This window comes from Mobula birostris, chromosome 9 (genome assembly GCF_030028105.1).
Source record: "Mobula birostris isolate sMobBir1 chromosome 9, sMobBir1.hap1, whole genome shotgun sequence".
Lineage (NCBI taxonomy): Eukaryota > Metazoa > Chordata > Chondrichthyes > Myliobatiformes > Myliobatidae > Mobula > Mobula birostris.
The window spans coordinates 127,134,722-127,156,760 of record NC_092378.1 but is presented as its reverse complement, the minus strand read 5'-3'; the positions used below and the strand labels follow the sequence as shown (position 1 = coordinate 127,156,760).

Below are 22,039 nucleotides of genomic sequence, written 5' to 3'. Positions count from 1 at the left end.
CGTGATCATATTTCCAAAGTGATAACGCCTGTGGAAAAGGATTACTCAAGGTAAATTTCTAGCGTATAGTTCTCTGAAGTAGCAGAACAGTTTTGAATTTTAAAAACAACTTCAGTATTTGAAACGAGAACGTGGTTTGTTGCTTGGTCGAAGAATATAAAGTCAAAATATTTTTGAAATTATTTTCTGTCATTACACTTATTAATAGCAAAATATTGAGATAGGGAAGCAATAAAAGATAGTTTTCTTTTACTTTACCTTTCTAGTAAGCAGGACTCAGTTTATACCATCAACACAATTTCACCTTTGACCAATTTAAGCTTTGTCAATTAGCATTACAAATATTATCCAAAAATAGAGAAGGATTAAGATTATCTCATGAGAGGGCTACTTCGTGTATTTTAAGTCACTGCCCTTGTACGTGAGGAAAATACCAAATAGTTATTGCTTGAATGCTGCTTAAGTGTTCAGATGTCTGAACAATACTTCTGCCACACTTGGGAGCAATGCAAAAATATGTTTGTTAATTAAGCATATCTGCCTTAATTATCAGGAACTGAATTGGAAATAGAATTCCATCACATGCAGTGCATATAATGTAATCAGCATATCTGCCCAGTTAAACTGAAGTTATGACCAAGTGACAATTGTTGCATTACCAAAAACCTTTTACTGAACAAAGTAGAGAAGTGGAGATAAAACTATTATTTTATTTGTGCTATCTAATTAGCAAGCCAAGTCTACATGACATTTCCATAATATGCTCTCTGTAGAAAAGATGGTACAAGTACATTTAAAATATTCAGTATGTTCTCCCCTTTTAATATGTTTCAGTACATTATCTTGAACATGCAGTAGGACAATTTCCTCAATTAATAGATAGTTACGTAAATCTTCCACTTGAAACAAAAACACATGAAAATCATGTCAGTGCATTTTCTGCAAAGTAGCAGATTAAACATCCAGCCCAACACACATTGACTTTGTTTAATTTTGAGGAGCTAAAGATTGTTTGCATATTACCACTATTTATTAATTCAGTAGGTATTGATATATTTAAAATGAGTACTTATAAAAAGTTCATTTAAGATGCAAAATGAGAATAGCTTTGTGACTATTCTCCATGATTAACATCACAATGAGATTGGCATAACAAAAATGGGACAGCCACTGTGAGTAGATAATAATTGACTGCCTAATACACTGTTTGCTATCGAAGTAAATAGAAACAAATTGTAAGAGAAACTATTTCTTCAGAGGTAGAACACTTATAGATAAGCAAACATCAGTGTCTTAGCAGTCCTCCTCACTATAAACAGAATGTGCAAGTCGTCAAATACTAACCCACAGCTTTAAAGTTATGGTAGTAACCATTGGCACAGTTCACTGGAGCTCAACAAACATTGGTACAAGGATTAGGAAAAATGTTTCCAGGAAATTGTTTCTTAGGAGTAAATGTCTGCTAGTGCTTAAATGTGATATTGTTCCCTGTTATCATTTGAGTATTTTTTTTAAAAATAGGTACAGGATTATTTGGTCATGAAAATTAAGAATTTAATATACAAGCAAGGACACAATTGAGAACATTTTCTCCAATGAATAAAATATATATTTTTAAAAACTGGCCATTTCCCTGAAAATAATACATATATTCATTTTGTCCCTTTTGATCTCATAACAATATTGATTAGTGTAACAAGTTTGTTTTAAAATAATATTGAATAGACTGGGGCTTTTTAAAAGAACTAAATTTGACAAAAAAACAAAAGATTTTAATTCGCATTTGATAGCCCAAGTTTGATATTGGATATAGGTGAGGCGAAGATGAAGAGCATGTTTTAACTCCCAAGTCTGATCTACACACCAACCAGCTTCCTATCCAAAACGGACTATTGAAATGGCAATAGGAATGCAGCAAAAGCCAACTGGTAGGCAGAGAATGATGTGACTTGTCTTGTTACAAGTTGATCTCTATCTTAGTCTAAATCTGCTAACATTTAATCTATGGAAAAGCTAGCGGTAATGATCTTGCTCTTTACAACTGACCTTTAGCAGAGTTAGAACTCTGCAAGGCTTCAGCATTCAGCAATTCTGCTTTCTTTTAGACATGCAAATTACTTCACAAAATTTAACAATAGCAGCTTGAATTTATATAGCACCTTTAAATGTAGGATTATATTGAAGCTCTAGTCAGATATTTAAAAAAATACAATATTAGAAGTACAAAGTTTCAAATGAGGATTTAAAAAGAGACCTGTAGTGGTTTGAGGATAGACTTACAGAGCTTAGGACTATTATGTCAGATTTCCTCATGCTTACTGGAATGGAGATTCATTTAGGACATATCAATCAAGATGACAGTAAAGGAGAAGGGTACACAAAGTGGCATTTGATGCTATCAGCATCCTTGCTAGACTTTATGATAAATGCATCAAGCAGCAGGTGGACAAGAAAATAATAGCCTCAAATACAATTCTTTGGGGGACATGAAAGTAAGGTGGAGCTGGAAAATAAACTTGATTATAGGATGGTTGACAGCAGATTAAGGAAAAGACGATCCTACTTGTCGAACAACATAATCCATCAGCAGCTGCCCAACATGAAAGCTTTCAGAAGACAGAAAAGGTTTGGTGGAGGCAGGGTGACTGTTTGCAAGAACAGATGGGGCACAGGAGGGTGGATATTTTTGAAAGCAGATGACTGAGAATCCACGGAATAAACAGTACAAAGTATCAGGGAGCACAGAAACCAGCTTTAACAGCCAAACACACCCAGCTTAACATGAACGAAAGCTGAGAACAGGAGCTGGGCTTCGTGGGCATGTGGGGCTTTGAGGTGTGACAGATGGGAAGAAAACTGTAAGAAAATGCAGTTCAAGACTTTGATAAGGAGGAACAGTTCCATTTGCTGGCCATGTGAAAGAGGGAAGTGGAGCAGCTGACTAGACAGCATGGGAGTTTGGAAACATTATCAAGTGACTTGATGGTTTGGTCTCATTCAACCCCTTCCCCCCCCCTTCCCCCAAGAGATGGTGAAATGGTTAGGAAAGGGCACAGTGAGAGTGTATTGCCTGTGATTGAGACAATGGGAATAGGAAATAGCAAAATGGCAAGCCAAATGTAAGTCACCATGAGAATACGTAAGAGTTTGCAGGGAAGCAGTGCACTCAAGTGACAAGACAGAGGTTGAAATCACTGAAGAAAGTGCTCACAACAGAGGCAGAACAGGCATAATAATCTGGGTGAAAAACAGGGTGAAGAATGGATGGACAGAAGAAGACATGAAGGAACATAAAAGTGTTCAAAGATGATGCATGAAGAGTAATGGAATAATATTCAATGACACTATGAATCAAGTGATACAAAGTACAAATGGAAAGGCTGCAGTAATAGATGGTCTTGTGACTTGCAAGATAAAATTCAAAACTGATGATAATTTAAAGTTAAAGACATTAAATTTAACTGTTCCTCCTCATTAAAGGTTGTGGAGGGCAAGAATCTTGTGAACAAGTGATTGATGTACTGGAAGAAGATGTGGGGGACAATGGTAATGTTTGATATGTTGGTGGGACACAACGGCATCTGCAGTATCTATATTACGATGATATTATATGTAGAGAACAATTCAGCCCAAGAGCCAACAAGAGCAGCATCAGAACTTTGCCATGGCATTAATGCAATGTGGAAAGTCAACAATAATGCTGGAATAATTCATTGTGGCTGAGAATACCATAAGTAAATGGCCTGGTTAATTAGTAAGGTAGAAAAGTAAACCTAATATTCTAGTGGAGAAATGTATTGGGATCAGTAGTGTTGGGAAATTTGAAGGAAATAGTAGCAGTGTTGCAGAGACAATATGCAAACTCCACATTCAAATGTTCAAAGTATCCACTGAACTAGTGTTTCTGGTGTTGTGAAATTGCTACTCTAGTACCTGGCATCTCAACAAAAAAAATGAAAAAGCTGGCAGAGGAACGGAATGCTCAGAAACAGCCAAATACTAGAACCCAAGTGTCTCAGTAGAGAAAACGTTCCCTCCCACCCCCCAACAGAAAGTAGTGATGAAATCACTTTGAAACCCATTAATTCAGTAGCAAAAAAAAAATGAATTTAGTTACCACGCCCAAAACTCTTTGACACTGCAAAAAGTTGAAAAACCATAAGTACCATGATAATCCACTGTAAATTAGAAATGATTACCTTAAACAACCAAATCACAGGAGAGTGTCTGAAAATATACTGTAATTCTTAAAGAAGAATGCAGGAAGTCAAATTTGGGCAGAGTTCCAACAATGAAAAGAGCCTAGTAAAAAAAACTTCAATTTCTGTCAATTTAGTTTATAATAACTTATCATTTGCAGCATTACAAAGGACATGTTTTTAAAATAATCACATACTATCAGCTGTCCAAAATGCATTCCCCACAAAGTTTATGTGCATTGAAATCAGAATCATTTTGACTGAGAAGGCGTTTGGTTGACCCATGAAAGAAATGCCAATTCTTTGCAAAATAATAGTCACTTCTGTTTGTCTTTTTCTTCCCCATAACCATATAATTTACATCAAATGTTTATTACATTCCCTTATACAATCAAAAGGAATTGTGACAGATATACAAATTGTGAATTGTTGCACTTTTCATTTAACTGCATAACTGACACATTATTAAGGAACTTCAGTCAAAACACAAACTTCAATAAGCCTTCTCACTATCAAGGTACAAATAAAGGGGCTAATAAACCTGTTTAATACAGAACACCATGGTACATTTAGGCCATTAAATCTATACCACAGTCTCATGGAGGTGAACTATGTTCAGTAAGGCTGTCAGTAATGTAGATACATTGGAGGATATGCTCAAAGTAACGTTTTTCATCTGTATAATTTACAGTCCAAGCAATCACTTCAACCCCTCTTTCGGCCCAAAACCGCATGTAGTCCCTAAACAAAAAGTGAAAGTGGAGAGGTTAGTATTAAACATCACTGATCTATAAAAACCAATTGATTCCAGTTAATTGGGCTTCTCTTCATTCATTTGGCCACTTCATTAGGACAGACGGCTGGGTCAGTTGTGTACACTTGTGTGGCTATTAAACATTATACTATGCTTTTAAGATTTTAAACGGCGTCAGTTGCATGTGTTTGTGTTCAAAAAGCAGTGACTTTTATCAGTGATAGCTGGCTAGAAATAAGCAGAACGGCAATTCAGAATTGTTTTGCTCACTGTGGTTTCAAGTATTCAGGCTTGGAGATGTTAGAAACAGCCAGGAGTGAAAAGAAAACAGATTCACTACTTCAACAAGTTATGAACTACGAAGAAGTAAGGTATCAACGATCATCTTGAATGTTACAATGAGGATAAAGATTGCCTTTGACAATTGCATCCTCATTGTATGAAGGCACTAGGTGTCACTTACAATCAATCAAAAGAACATGGCCGCTGTGCACATTGGATGAATTCTGCTGCAGATAACTGTTAGGAACTACAACTTTCTAGCACTGTAGTAGTTTTGGTAGTTTTCTAATTTGATCTGTATTTCATACAAATACATAATCTCTTACTTAGTTTGTCACTGTAGATTGTCATTTTTATGCCCATTTAAACTATTTACATGAAACTTCAGCAAATTGTAGCAGCCACTTAGCCAATTGGGCCAAAATATACTAGTCCTAATGTGCCCCAATTAACCAAAATCCACTGTTTATTATTTCTGTTGAGACTCATGCAACTTCCTTTTCATGGATTAAAACGTTGCTTACATGCCTTCTTCTATTACAAAGTCACTTTCTTCACTCTTGATGTTATTCCCCTCCCCCTCCCTCAGACACTACACCATAAAGTTAAAGTAAAAGTGTTCTTAGAAATCTTGAACTGAACCAGGCCATACAACTGTGGGACTGGTCAATAATTTGATTTAATCAAAGTCGATCTGCATGTTTCAGACTTCCACTACCCTTCCTACAGAAAAGTACTTTTTGACATCATCTTCTAATAGCCCAGCTTTAACATTATGTCCCTTTTTGGCCCCAAATTATTTTCTTTGATAGAGGAATTATCTTTTCTGGCACAATCAATTTCATACCTCAGTCAGATCACCCTTCATCTTCTGCATTCAAGATTTACAACTACAGTCAATGGAACCCATCATCATAGCTCAGTACTTTGTGATTTAGTCTGGTGATTTACTGAATAAAACAAGTGTTCTTCTACAAATTGGGTTAGTCCATATTTAAAGTTAGTGGCATAAATGCAATATAGCTATCACATGGCTGATGATTCTTTGTGGTAATGTCATGCGGAGAAACAATGCTGATACGGTCTTTTCACAAATTAGAACTCACTTTGTACAGTCAGTACAAAACTTTTGGAAGAACTTCTTTCCCTCCAAACAAAACTAAATTTAGTGTTAAGAGTTTTACAGTGAACTCTAGTTAGTTACATAACAAATTATATATTTAAATGAATTACTGAAGAAATTAGAACACTACCAATACTACTGGTGGCTGCATCATATCCAATGAGGACAGGAAACGTATGCAGGAGTGTTTTTAAAGTGAAAAAAACAGTTGCACTGGGGCAGTTGTACTCCCTCAACCTCAAAAGTCCAAGTCCAGTGGTACTTGGGTCTTCCTTGACTACAGTGGATGAACATGACGACTTCCGTGCCTTGGCGTGCTCTTCACTATCCATGAAGCATTGCAGAACCGCCTACCTAGCCGTTGGATCTCACCATAGATCTCATCTGCCCAGTCTGCCAGAGCTGACGTCACATGCTAGGATATGCCTGTCCTTATCTCAGTGGGAGTTAATACCCTGGTTTAGCCCGCCTGTCGAAGCAGTGGACCAGGGTGTGCATACTGCTAATTGGAGCCACAGGTGAAAGGTGAGTGTCCAGAGTGGACCAAAGGTAACATTCAAGATGATGGTCAACACCCTCAAATTCTTCCTAGTTGAAGTAGTGAAATTGTTTTTTCATTTACACACCCAGCAGTTTCTGGCATTTCCAAGCCTGAATGCCTGAAACCGCAGTGGGCAAAACAGTTCTAAATTGTCTTACTGCTCATTTCTTGCAACTATCACTGCTTTTTGACCACAAATACATGCAACTGATGCTATTTAAAAACTGTTCACTCTAAGCACGGTGTACTGTCCACAGCCACAGAAGCCAGAAGCGAACGCAACTGACGCTAGTTAGAAACTATTCAGCAACAGTCTCCTGTCCCAATTAAGCAGCCTAGTATCCTAAATAAATGAAGAAAATCCCGGCTATTTTCTCGATTAGTTTTTTTTGTTCTTTAAGAGTTGTCCCAAGTAAGCTGCTGCCTTGTTAACTGATGCCCCAATTAACCAGAATCCACTATAGCTCATATTTGGTAACTGTTTTATGGAAGTTTTTTTTGAGCTAGTAGATTTATTCAAGGGAAAGTTCAGCATATTGGAAAAATTTCAGAAAGGCAAGCAAGTAGGAGGAGGGAGGAGAAGATGGCAGCGCAATGCAGCATGCATGGCCGTTCCGAATGAATATTGATATGTGTAACTAGGGGCTGTACATCAATCCGGATTTGATGGGGACAGCCGTGAAGCGCAGAGGAACATCTGGAGAAACTTCTGAAATGCCTGCTTCGCTGCCACTGCCGCTGCTACTGTGCGATCGAGAATCTCCGGAGACGAAGGCCCCAAATCCTCCGCTTTGCATGTTGCCTGTTGCCGGGGCTGAAACACTTGGCAGAGATGGTGCTCGGTGCATCGGTGTTGGAGAGCTGGTTGGAGGCTCGGAGTTTTTCGGACGGACTCGGAGTCGGACTGTAGTCGGACGCTTCCGGGATGCTGCATCAGCAAGTTGGCGGCGCTGGAGGTTTACCGGTTGCATGAGATGATGGGACTTTTGAGAGACTCTGAGATTTTTACTGTGCCATGGTCTGTTCTTATCAAATTACAGTATTGCTTTGCACTGTTGTAACTATATGTTATAATTATGTGGTTTTTGTTAGTTCTTAAGTCAGTTTGTCATGTGTTTTCGTGATATCATTCTGGAAAAACATTTTTATCATTTCTTAATGCATGCATTACTAAATAACAATAAAAGGGGACTGCATGTCCTCATAATCATAAAATGATTTGGAAGAAATGTGGAAAAGGAGAGGAAGACCTAATCAAATGCTTTCTGGAAGTCCAAGTGCAGGGTGTACTTAAGCCTGCAATCCCAATGATAGATGCCACTACATCTGTCAGAGCAAAACGCTCAAAATTATGAAGGAACTCAGTAGATTAGGTGGTATCAATAGAGATGAATCAGCAGTTGACATCTTGAGCCAACAGCTTTCATCGAGAGTACAGATGAAGGGTCTCGGCCTGAAACATCGACTGTTTATTTCTCTCCATAGATGCTGCCTGACCTGCTGAGTTCCTCCAGCAGTTCATGTGCATTGCACTGGATTTCCAGCTTCTGAAGATTCTCATGTGTTTATAGTTTATTAAATCTATCAGTCCGCTCTGTCACTGGGTTTTGGGTGGGATCTCCCAGTATAGTGGGTTCCATTTAAATAGGCCATCAGTTTATCAGGGCAGCCGCTTACTTGGACCAATTCAAAAAACAAAAACTAATTGAGAAAATAGCCGGGATTCCTTTCATTTATATGGGACACTATGGCATGTAATTGGGACGGAACACTGTTGCCGAACTAGGACCAGTTGAGTGCACTTGTGTGGTTGTTGACACTATACTGTGCTTAGAGCTACACTGTGCTTGTGTTAAAAAAAAAGATTTTTGTCACTGATAGTTGGTGAGAAATAAGCAGCAAAATAATTCAGAACTGCTTTGCTCACTGCAGTTTCAAGTATTCTGGCTTGAAGATGCCAGAAATGGCCAAGATTAAAAATAAAATGATTTCACTATTTAAACAAATTAACAACTATGAAGAATTTGAAGGTATCACAATCATCTTGAATGTTAGACTTAGAGAATGTAATTGAAGGCATTGAATGAAGTCATCCCATTATCTGCACTAGGTGTCTGCGCCAATTTTGTCATTTATGGTCAATCAAAAGAACACGCAGTGTACACTGGATGAATTCCTCCGTCAATAACTGTTAGGAACTAATAGTTTTATAGTACTGTAATAGCACTGGTAGTGTTCTAATTTGTTCTGTATTACATTTAAATACATAATTTTGACTCTTATTGGTAGTTAGAATTTTTAAAAATATACCTTTATAACTACTTCCATGAAATTTCAGCTAATTGGGGCTGCCACTTAATTGGGCCATAATGTACTGGTCCTGATGTGCCCAACTAACCAGAGTCCACTGTATTATCCAGGGGAGTCTGTCTCTATGGTCATATATACAAGCCTGAGGATTCTGAATTGGAGACTGAGGAAAATGCAAATTATGATTATTTCTTATAACTATGATGCAGTTTAATCTAATGACTTATCAGTTTTAATATTTTAACAATTTAATCATTTAGTACCATTAAAATTATTTTCTAACGTTTCTAAACATTAGGGGCTGAGGACTTGTACCAATCTTGCCCTTTGTTAAAGATCGTAAAAGGTATTCTAGTGCAAGGTTCCAACATTATGTTGGATACATAGTCACTGTGGAGCTTTAGTTATGCTTTGCTAACTACATTTGGAATTATTGGGGTGGGGGAGTCCAGACAATTGGACCAAGGTGTTAAGTTCAATGGGAATATGGGGAGGCAGGAATAGGTGAGGGTGGGCAGAATACTGAAGAGTGGACAATGCCACCTGCAAGGTATTGGAAGGTTGAGAGTAAGACTCAATGGACTGCTTTTCATGAAGTTCAAAGCCACATTCACAATGGTACCAGCAGTGTATCCACAGAGGTTAAAACATTCTCCCTTCAAACAGTAGGTTTCAACTTATAATGATTTTACTGATCTCCATTAAATAAGGTGTCTATCAGCTCCACTATGCACACAATTTCAAGGGTGATTTTTTTTAATGGTTACGTATAATGCAATTCATTCACCAATGCTGAAAATTACAGCCATAAACTACAAACCTGTTAGGCAGATTATTGAAGTGTTTGATCATCTATAGTTTCATAGTCACAGTTTACCTTACTTCAATGTCAGAGAATAGGATGCAACATTAAAGGATTGGTCTATGGATAATAATGAATTAAATCACACATGATAAAAGTTTACTTGAATGGACGGAGTATTGCTGACAGAGATTCTCCAAGAATTATTTTGTATGGAACCAGATCTTAAAAATATATAAATATTGATTGGCAATCTTTCCTTAGCAATCAATTGTGAACTGCAGATACCCGTTTTAACAGCAGCAACATAACAGGGGACACTTAACATGCAAAATAACATTTGCTTGTTCCTTTGAGTACAATTTTTATCCCTATTGATGCAAAGGGATACACATCTCAAATCAAAATACATTTCATATTAGGCTATTTTACTTCATTCATGGTTAATTTTAAAATCAAAGACTCAGAGGATAGTATTAAAACTCGCTGACCAACAAAACGTTTTTAAAGAACCAATGAAAAATTCTCAATACTTACATTGATACAAAATTTTTCTGCATTAAAAAGGCCGAAACACCTAGCAATTTCCACAAAAAAGCATGGTGGGACCAGTCCAAAATAATATCCAGCATCATGTATAGGTATTGCTTGTAGCCATCAAATTTTGGTTTCCCATTCCCACGGTAACTCAGACTCCAGGGTCTATGAGTGAGAGCAGTCACCACTTTCTGGTCAGCCTGCCTCATCTTGAACAGTGCAAGAATGAAATAAGTGTATTAATTAGTTTGTGCATTATTTCAAATTCAACTAATTCACACAACAGTTCTGTTTCAGAATATTTGCAACAACTTTGCCTAATCCAATACAACTTCCAAGTGCAGTTATAGATGTAATATTATGTTGCATTGATGGAAATTAAAATTTATAATACCTTGAAAATAACCAAAGGTTCAAATGAACACACAATGCTCCTGTTGTACAGTTCAGGGAATTCTTTGTACAGCTCTTTCAAGGTAACAGAGGCCTGAAAAAAAAAGCAATTAAGCAACTTGCTGAAAATGTTTTACACTAATTTCATATCCATGTTTGAAACATTAATTCAATTTTAACGTTTATTTAGCTGAAAAGAAAGTGATCAAAGATAGCTTTACTTGGTTTGGTGTAGAACTATAGGAGCAGAAGCCTAGCGAATACATTCAAGGAAATGCTTTCAGGAATTTATATGGAGGAAGACTTTAAGGGAGGAACAGAGGCAGAGTAAATTGAATTAGTGAGGGTTGAGGGGAAATATCACCAAAGATGAGTTTATTTTAAAATATTTATCATTTTACTTAATTTAGGGAATTTTTATTGTTCTTGAATGGGAGGTAGAGAACGGGGACAAGAAGGGAGGAGCAAGATGACACTCAAAAGCAGAAAGTGCTAAAAAGATGTAGGGGTACGCACTACTCCTTTGTATTAATAGAACCATTGTCTGTGCAATACAGTATTGGCACAGGATACCTTTTCACTCCACCCACTTCCCGTAAGTACTTCCCAGATGAGAACAGCTACAAAACATTGCATCAACAATCATCACGATCTTCCAGTAAACTCAAAGCTGACCCAAGCAATAAACTGAAACTTAGCTCAGGGGAATACTACAGTTCACTGCATGGGAGCAGAAAAGAGGATCTTGCCAAGCAAGGCAAAGCATGCCTTGTTTTTTTCAAATAACAATTTTGGCAGCTCTAATCAAAATATGTATACAGCTATGATATGACCCTACTATAGAAGGGGCCGCACTTGAGGCCACACAATTGATTGGCAAGTTTTTGGGCAGCACTTTGGGAGCAGTAACCATAATTCTATTAGTTTCAAGAAAGTTATGAAAAAGGATAGGGCTGGTCCTCAAGTCCTAAATGAAGGGCGGGGGGGAGAATAGGGGGAGGCTAACTTTAATGGCATCAGACAGGAACTTGCAAAAGTTGATGGGCGGAGGTCATAGTTACCTCTGGCAGCAAGTGGGAAACTTTTAAAAGTGAGATGGGTAAAGTTTAGCGCCAGCATATTTGTGTTAGAATGAAGGGCAAATCTGGTAAAAGTAGGGAATCATGGTTGACAGGGTACTAGGGGTCTGGTCGCGAAAAGAGAGGGATATGTCAGATACAGGCAGCTAGGATCAAGTAAATTTATTGAGGTGCATAGAGAGTGTAGTAGGACATTTAAAGGAGGAAATCAGGAAGATAAAAAGGGACTTTGGAATATCCTGGGCAGATAAAATAAAGGGGAATCCTAACAGATTCTATAGATGGAGTAGAAGTGGATTCTTAAATGAATAGTTTTCACCTGCATTTACTATGGAGAAGGCATAGAAGCTAACAAGTTCAGTGGAGAGAAAAGTGATGTTCTGGAGCATATCTGCATTATGAAGGTGGAAGTGTTGGAGGTCCTGAAACACATAAAGGTAGTTAAATCCCTAGGACCTTGCCAGGTGTAATCTAAGATGTTATAGGAAGCAAGGGTCTTGACAGAGATTTTTATAACTTCATTAGCCATGGGTGAGGTATCAGAAAACTGGAAGATAGCCGATATTGTGCTTTGGTTTAAAGGGCAACAGCAGGGATAAGCTGAGTCTTACATCAGTGATGGGAAAGTTAGTGGAAGGGATTCTCAGGGACAAGGTTCATTTGTTTTTGAAAAAGCAAGGACGAAGTAGGGATGACTTTCTAAGTGAGATGTAATGTCTAAATTGGAATTAATTTTTTTGTAGAGAAGACCAAGAGGATCGACAAGGGCAGCATAATAGACTTTATGTACGTAGACTTTAACAAGGCTTTTGACAAGGTCCCATATGATAGGCTGGTCTCGAAGGTTAGAACACAGAATCCACAGCAAATTAGCCAGTTGGATACAAAATTGGCTTGACAGTGAGAAGCAGAGGATGACAGTCAAAGTTTGCTTCCTAGATTGGAGGCCTGTGCCAGATGGATCAATATTGGGTCCTCAGTTGTTCATCCTATATATTAATTATTTGGTTGTGAATGTAGGTGACATGATTAGTAAATTTGCAGATGACACCAAAATTGATGCTACAGTGGACAGTAAAGCAGGCTGTCTAATTTTAACAACAGGATTTTGCTCAGCTGGGAAAGGCAGCGAAGGAAGAGCAGATGGAATTAATCAGATGAGTGCAAGGTACTCCATTTTGGGAAATTAAACCTGGCTGGCCATCACAGTGAATGGCAGGATCCCATGGAATGCTGTTAAACAGAGAGACCTTGGGGTACAACTACGATTTCCATAAGTGCCAATACAGATAGACAGAGCGGCAAAGAACGTGTATGGCATACTAGGTTTCATCAAACCAAACAGCAAGTACAATAATTGAGCTGTCACATTACAAATGTATAAAATGTTGCTTAGGCCATGCTTGGGAGTATTGTATTCAATTCTGGTCATCACACCACAGGAAAGATGTAATTAAGCTAGAGCACGTGTAGGAAAGATGCATAATGTTGCCTGAATTGGAGTGAGTTATCCAGATAGATTGGATGGGCTAGGTCTGTTTACCCTGCAGTGAAGGAGGCTGAGAGATCACATGATAGCAGTACATAAAGTCATGAGAGGCATAGAGAGACTAGATTGCCAGTGACTGCGCACCATATTAAGGGTTATAAAATTTGAGGGCATGGACTTAAGGTGAGAGAGAGGAGGTTTAAAGGAGATCTGAGGGGTAACTTTTTTCTCACAAAGAGTAGATGATATCTGGAAAGAGCTGCCAGAGGAGGTGGTGGAGGCAGGAAGAGTTACATTTAAAAAGGCATCTGGATTGGTATTTGAACGAGTAAGGCATTGAGGGATATGGAATTAAAGCAGTCAAGTGGGAGGTATATTTAATTATAATGATGGTGGGTCAAGGAGCCAGTTCCAATGCCAAAGATGAAGTTTACCTCTATAATGTATTACCAAAATAATAAGGCATTTTACCTGAACTGCGTGGCCTTTGACATCAAAGAAAATTGTCATATCGGTTTTGAGAATCTCTAAGATAGCTTCCTTCAGTGTTGGGATTTTCTCACCTGGAAACTTTTCGCTGCAAAACAGAAAGTCCAAATAATTATTGTAAGTTTTAATTAAACCCTGAATTGCTACACTTTATTCTTACAAATGTAAAATCAATGCCAAAACCAAGTTTATTGTTTAATCAGTTCAAATATCTTATAAAGTACAGGGTTAATAATAATTACAATATTTTCAATATTGTACTGCTATAATTTTCAGTAATATTGCATACAGATTATGAAAAATGTATAATTGATAAAACTTGTTTAAGTAGCTTTGCATTTCTACTTAAAAAATTACAAAGAAAAATTCTCCTGCTACTTAGATAGTTTATAATAACAAAAATCTCATATGGGAATCTAGGATATGGCCATAATATTAAATTATACAATGATCATTATGTGAAATAGACAAACATGGAAATATTATTTATTTTTATGATTTACTATGAACAGAAATAAATTGTGTGTTGTCTGAACATAAATGTTCACGTTCATATGATACATGTCAAAAAGGAAAACAAACTGGAATTTTCACATACATCAATTCATATTTCCTGCATGAAACATTGCATTTTAGATGTATGCTGGCTTAGCTTCAGCTCTTATACACTCAACAAGATTGGAAGAGATCTAACAAAGTAGTCACAAGTTCCCACAAGTCTCTGACACAAAGGAAGTTACACTGTGGTAAATGGTGTTCTGTGTGGTGTCAAGCCCATGAGGTGCAAGGCAAGTTCATCGTAGTGCACCCATACTGATGTTATTATGAATTAGGTCGGAAATCAACTCTGGAACTATTCTGACCATAAATGTCACTGCACTGGCAAGACAATTATAGTACATCTCCTGGGTTAGGAATTCATTCCCTGGAGTGCAAGGGAATGGGAATGAGGGGAGATCTTGTATAGAGATATACAAAATTATGAGGGGTATAGACGAGATCAATGCATGCAATCTTTGTCCCCCTCATGTTTGGTGAGATTAGAACTAGAGGTCATAGGTTTAGGGTGAAAATATATTATTTAAGAGGAATTTGAGGGGATCTTCTTCATTCAGAGGGTGGTGTGTGGAACAAGATGCCAGCAGAAATGCTCGATGCTGGTTCCCATGTAACATTGAGCAGCAGTTTGGATAGGTATGGAGAGGATTGCACCAGGCGTAGGTGTATGGTCTGGATGGGCTGAAGGGCCTGTTTCTCTGCTGTAGTACTTTGTGACTCTAAGGGTCAGAGACTTACAGGGTGAATGTCTCATGCAGGCTAATAGTAGACTGTAACTGCACAACCACCAGATTAGAACTTCACAAACTACACTGTAGTTCGCAATGCTATTGCACGGACTGGAATTATAACATTTAATAGGCTGCAGAAAGAGCAAGGGATATATTTTTAAATCATAAGTCTTCTATAAGTGTTTGTAATTCACTTAAATTATAGTACCTTAAAATAAGGCAATATTGTCATTAATATTTGGATTTTTTGGGCAACAAAAAGTTAAATGGTATCTCGTTCACTATTATCTGTATGGGGTATATTCTGATTACATACTGCAGTCTGTGCTTGGCTGCTGGGTTAAGTTTCCGGACCTCTTCAAAAGTTAAGTGATCAAGAGAACCGGTACCATCAGTTGTGCGGTCCACAGTACGATCGTGCATCAGAATAGGGATACCATCTGAAGTGAACTCGATATCCAACTCCACACCAGTAGCATTATTTTCAGCAGCCTAGATGAGGAGTGAGAACAGTATGTCTCAAGGTATTCATTAGCTTATATATACAGCACTGCAGCCAATCAGGAATTTTTGTTGTAATGTTGAAACTGTATATAATGTAGCTTTGACCACAGTGTTTCTAAAGTGAAGGAGTTAATTAAAATTACATAACATCTTTCACAATAAGCCTTGAACGGGAACTTCAGAAATAATTAAGTCTTAGGACTTAGAGTACATGGATCATTGGGCTCTCTTCCAGAGCAGATGGGACTTGTACAAGGAGGGCAGTTTACACCTAAACTGGAGAGGCACTGATATCTTTGCAGGGAGACTTACAGGTGCTACTCAGGAGGACTTAAACTGGTGTGGCAATGGGGTGCGAGCTAGAGTAGTAGGTTGACAAGTGCGTGGATTGAGGGGAAGGAAGAGATTCAGCAAGGTTGGAAGGAAGAACAGGCAGAGCCAGGTTTTAAAAAACAGTATTTAGATAATCCAACCACGGTAAGATTGGCGGGCTGAAGTGTATTTATTTCAACACAAGGAATGTTATGGGCAAGGCAGACAAGGTTAAGGCTTGGATTAGTATATGGAACTATAGCGTTGCAGCCATTGCTGAGACTTGGCTGAAAGAAGGGCAAGGACTGACAGCTCAAAATTCCAGGATTCAGAGGTTTCAGATATAATAGTGAAGATTGTAAAGGCGGTGGGAAGTTGCAGTACTGATCAGAGAGACTGTCACAGCCACAGTTAAGAGAGGAAGTCCTGGAGGGCTCATCCAGTGGTCAGGAATAGGAAAGTTGCATTCACTATGATGGAGCTACAGTATACATCTCCCACTACCCAGTAGCAGACAGAGGAACAGATACGTAGGCAGATCATGAAAGGATATAAAAGCAACCATGTAGCTGTTGTGGATGACTTTAATTTCTCAATATTGCCTGGGACTCCATTAGTGCCAGATTAGGGCAGAATTTGTTAGCTGCATTATGAAAGTTTCCTGAAACAGTCGGTAGATAATCCAGTCTGGGAAAGGGCCATGCTTCACCATGAAATGGGACACGAGCCTGGCCAAATAATCATAGTTTCGGTGGGAAAACATTGTGGGAACAGTGATGATAAGTCTAAATTTTCAAGTAATTATTGGTCAGGATAAGACAAGACCTAAAGGCTAAATGCTCATTTGGGAAATGATTAATACCAACAACATTAGGCAAGGGCTCAGGAGAATAAATCAGGAGCAGCTGTCATTGGGGAAGTCCACATCTGACAAGCAGGAGTTGCTTAAAGGCTAATTGGTTACAATTCAGAACCCACATGTACATGTGAGAAAGAAAGACAAGGATGGCAAGTTTTGGGAACATTGAAATGCCAAGCGATGTCACATATTTAGTCAGAAAGGAAAAGAAAGCATATGCAAGGAATTGATAGGTGAATTTGGACAAGGCTCTTGAGAAGTACAAAGGATTCAAGAGAAAATTTTGAACAGGAAATCAGGAGGGATAAAAGAGACCGCAAAATGTCTTTGGCAAATTGAATAAAAGAGAACCCCGAAGTATTTTATATACACATTAAAAACAAGAGGATAACAAGGGAGACAGTAGGACCACTCAAAGGCAAAAAAAGGAAAATATACCAGGGGAAATTTGGTATTAAGTAACTACTTTGTATTGGTATTTTCCGAGAAGGACACGGAGAATAGTGAGATCAGGAAGGGTTTTACTAATATTCTTATCTGTGTTAACATCAAGGAAGAGAAAATGCTGGAATTCTTTAATAGCATCAAGAAGAATAATCGCCAGGGGTCTCATGGGATCTATCCTAAGTTGGGACACAATGGAGGAAATTGCTGCTACTTGACAAAGATCTTCATATTCTCTTTAGCCACAGCCAAGATCCTGGAGAATTGAAGTATAGCCAACATTAGTCCATAAGACATAGGAACAGAATATTGTTCCTCTGCTTAAGACAGGAGAGGCAAACCAAAAAATTTATAGGCCAGTGAATCTCACATCAGCAAAAGATTCTTGTATATAAGAGGATATGCTCATATCTGGAAAAGCATCGATTTGTCAGTATGGCTTTTTGCAGGAGAGGTCTCATCTTACAAAGTTGGTTAATTTTTTTTGAAGTGGTGATAAAGATAAAGTGGTGATGAGGGAAAGACAGTGGGTGTTGTATACATGTATTTTAGTGAAGGCTTCAGCAAGTTCCCTCATGGGAAGGTAATTGAGAAGGTAAAGGCACATGGGACCCGTGAAGACTTGATAGCCTAGATTCAAAATTGGTTTGGACAGAGAAGGCATAGCAGTGGTGCAGGAATATTGCTCTGAATGGAGGTCTATAAGCATAAGCATATCCACAAAGATCAGTACTGGAACCTCTGTTGTTTCTGATGCATCAGAAAATATTTGTGAACTGATTACCAAGTTTGCAGATGATATAAAACTTGAAGTTGTGGATAGTGAGGAAAGTTGTGAAAGGATTCTACAGGATATAGACAACTTGGAAATGCAAGCAGAAAAATAGCAGCTAGTGTTTAATCTGGTCAAGACAGATTAAACACTATCTGATAAAGACAACATACAACATTCTTCCCTTCATTGGTCAAGGCGTTGAATATTAAAATGTTAGACAGCTATATTGCAACTGTATACAAAAATTTGGTTAGGCTATATTTGATATTTGGTGTGTCGTTCACATCACTATATTACAGGAAGAATAAGACGACTTTGGAGAGGGTGCAGAAAGGATGTTGCCTTAATTAGTGTTACTGTAAGGAAAGGTTGGGCACACTTGGATTGTTTTCTCTGCAGCACTCAAGTCTGAGGGGTGACCTGATAATTTTTTTAAATTATCAGACATGCAGATAGATTGGGTAATCATAATCTGATTCTTAGTGTAGAAATGTCAAACACTGCAGAGCACGGCTTTAAGGTGAGACGGAAGAAGTTTTTTTTTAAAATGTGTGTATTTCCTTTAAAGTTTTATTTTACACAGAATGAACCCACTACCAGGGAAAGTGGCAGGAACGAAATTATAGCAATGTTTAAGAGGCATTTGGACAAGCAGGGAATGGAGGAATCGAGACCACATGCAGGCATATGGGATGCTTGCATTGTCATCATGCTTTTCTTTGTTTGAGATATTCCTTAAATTTGATTAGCTACATTTTAAAAATAAAGGCAAACAACCAGAAACCAATGGTTTTAATTTGTTTTTTTTAAGAAGGAAGATTTCATGGCGGAAAACATTGTATCAATCTTTTGAATTATCTTTTTACCTCATTTCATACTTAACACATTATCACTTCGCAATACTTTTCACAATTCTTCTCACAACCCCACCTCCATCATGGTAATTAGTGGAGTGGGGCTAATCTACAGGACAATTGGTCAAGTATTTAATATGTGTCATGGCCACTCCACAACCAAGGTTACTCAAAGCTAACTCATTAAGCTGCAGTATGCAGAAGATGCTCCGGTATGTACCAATTCAAAGAATCACCTCTACAGAATTGTTGAGTATAGGCTTTGTAGAAGTCCACCAATCTGTACTGTTGCACAGAATCACCTATCCAATGAACAACCGCTTTTTTCATCTTAGTAAGGTCAGATATAGATGAAAATTCATTGCGGCCTTGAATTTTTGGGTTCGAAGGAAAAGGGCATTTGAAGATTAAGACCTCAAACTCAAACCCAATGTCATTGCCCTCAGGCAGCAGTGTTCCCCACCCAAGCACATCTGAGATATGGAAACCACAAAGCACTGAAGGTATGCCACCAATGTTGTTCCAATGAAATCCTCTGTACACACCAGCACAAATACCACAATTCTCTCCCTGGCTAACATTCCCAGCATCTAATTTTACCAGGCTAACTGTACCATGGGTAGGCCATGGCATCTCCATGCCCAACAAGACTACTGAAACAAGCACACTACTTTGAGGATTTCAAGATGATGGATTACCAGGTGGACATAGAGAAAAAACAAGAACTGTTCTCAATGCCTTCTTGAAGAAAAAGTGTGACATCCATGCTGACTCCTCAGAATCTCTGACTCATGTTTCCTCAAAATGGAGAATGAGCACCAAGAACTTCTCACCTCTCCACTGCAAACATGCAAAAGCCAAATGTAAACAGAAAACACCTCCCAAACTACCTGCCTGGCCAAGCAGCTTCTGGTCCACCTGTTACAATTACCAGGGGCCCTATATACAGTAGCTGCATTATCCACCTCAGAAACTACACAACTGGAATGGAAGCAAGTCATTAGCAATCTCAATGTATTCCCTAAGAAAATGCTCTGTTTGCTAGTGGTATTAAGCAAAGCTATCATTCTGATCATTATCTTCAGGCATCATCACTGCATTGTTGATTCCTTTCATTCCATCCTTATTCATTTCTTTCCATGGAGCCTTGCCTTCACTTCTCCTTCCAGTTCAAGTTTCTCATAAACAACATGGATTCAACTTCTCAAAAAAGAAATTCTGAAGCACTTGGCAATTTTAGTAGATTGAGCCTCTACCCTGTATTTGCACAAAACTCAAAAACAACATTTGTTGTGAACACAAATTGATTTCCCCATCCTGTCATGGGCCATTCTAATATTTCTGCCTCAAGGAAGAACAGCTGCATCAGTACAGACCTGAAATTGCCAAATAGCTCTGAACCTCCTGAAAATATTCACGCGGACAAGCCAATGCACTCAGTACAAATCAGAAGTCGATTTTCTTCTCATTAATGTCAAATAAATGAAAAATGTCAAGTTAAACATTCATGAGTTTTCCATTTGAACGCTGTGTCGTCAACCCGGAAATTTCTCATACAACCTCCCCATCACGAGGACAGAATTCCCATATTAATGACAATAACGCGAAGTAGGTAAGTGGGATTTTGGAAACAGGTGCCCAAAACTTTCAATTTGAAAGGCGCACTTAATACTTTGAAGCAAGAAGCTTTGTTTACGAGAACATCTTCAGACAGGACGACCGACCTTTCTGATGGCAGCTAGTGTGTTTTCGGGAGCATCAAAGCCCGCGCCGCGATGAGCAATCACGGAATAGCTACCGTTGGGGCGTAACACCTTCTGGGCGATCTCCGAGGGTACCGGCTGGTACCTGAAGACGTGGAACATCGCGCAAAGCACCAGGACGAAGGCAGGGCTGTAGACCGGATGGAACACGCTCGTTACCGTCGTTATCAGGATGACGGTGACCGTGAGCCCCAAGAAGCCGGACACCACCACAAAGTCCATGGCTGGCAGTGTCCGGGTCACCCCACACTCAGAGCTCGACAACCACACGGGCCAACAACCCACAGCGAAGTCGCTTCAGCCGACGCAGGGGCGGGGAAACAACTCGTCACGATCACGTCATCCCCTGCAATGAAAGCGCTCACAATGCCAAGGGCAAGGGTATGTGAATCGCGAAAAGAGCAGGACTACAAAGACGCCGGTTTTGTTTGCGTGTGTGTGTTTAAACTAAATCATGACATAAAGTCTTATTGCAAAGAAGCAAATGTCACATAACCTTCTATGCTTTGGCTTTTCAGGTGTTTACGTTTTTGGTCATTGGTTTATCTGCTCCTATTGTCTTAGATTACATGTACCGAGGGACAGTGAAACCCCCAGAAAAATCATTCCATGTATACGTATATTGAAGTAGTACAAAATGAAAACAATTACAGAATGTGAAATACTGTATAATAGGGCGACAGTAACAGAAAAAGTGCAGTGCAGGTCGACAAATGGCCGTGACCGGCTATTACCTCGGCGAGGTCAAGAGTTCGACGGGTCTTTATCGTATGGGAGGACTGCTCACAAGTCTGAACCTGTCCTTCAGCCTACGGTATGTGTTGTCATTCCTTGTATATCTTCTGTCCAATGGCAGCACGAAGAAGAAAGGGAAGAACAGTTACATCAGTACCCACCTGAAATTGCCGAATAGCTCTGAACCTCCTGAAAATATTCACACGGACAAGCCAATGCACTCGGTACAACACCTTATATTCCGACTGGGTAGCCTCCAACCTGATGGCATGGACATTGACTTCTCTGACTTCTGTTAATGCCCCTCCTCCCGTTCTTACCCCATCCCTTATGTATTTATTAATTTGTTTGTTTATTTATTTATATTTTTTCCCTTTTTTTCTCTCTCTCTGTCCCTCTCACAATAACTCCTTGCCTGCTCTCCATCTTCCTCTGGCGCTCCCTTCCCCCTTTCTTTCTCCCTAGGCCTCCTGTCCCATGATCCTCTCCCTTCTCCAGCCTTGCAT

The 22,039-nt window shown here is 38.8% G+C and overlaps 1 protein-coding gene across 2 annotated transcripts; it reads right to left on the bottom strand.

Moving 5' to 3' along the window:
• Positions 1 to 681: 681 nt before the first annotated feature.
• On the bottom strand, positions 682 to 21,115 carry gde1 (glycerophosphodiester phosphodiesterase 1). 2 transcript variants are annotated; one of them, XM_072268783.1, is made up of 6 exons: positions 20,760 to 21,115; positions 15,604 to 15,779; positions 13,981 to 14,086; positions 10,943 to 11,035; positions 10,549 to 10,757; positions 682 to 4,940 (listed from the first exon to the last, which is right to left on the bottom strand). In XM_072268783.1, the coding sequence occupies exons 1-6, from the start codon at positions 21,018 to 21,020 to the stop codon at positions 4,796 to 4,798; spliced, it is 990 nt and encodes a 329-aa protein (XP_072124884.1). In that variant the 5' UTR covers positions 21,021 to 21,115; the 3' UTR covers positions 682 to 4,795. The 2 variants fall into 2 exon arrangements, with proteins under 2 accessions (XP_072124884.1, XP_072124885.1); XM_072268784.1 differs by having other exon boundaries at positions 20,834 to 20,865.
• Positions 21,116 to 22,039: the final 924 nt, after the last annotated feature.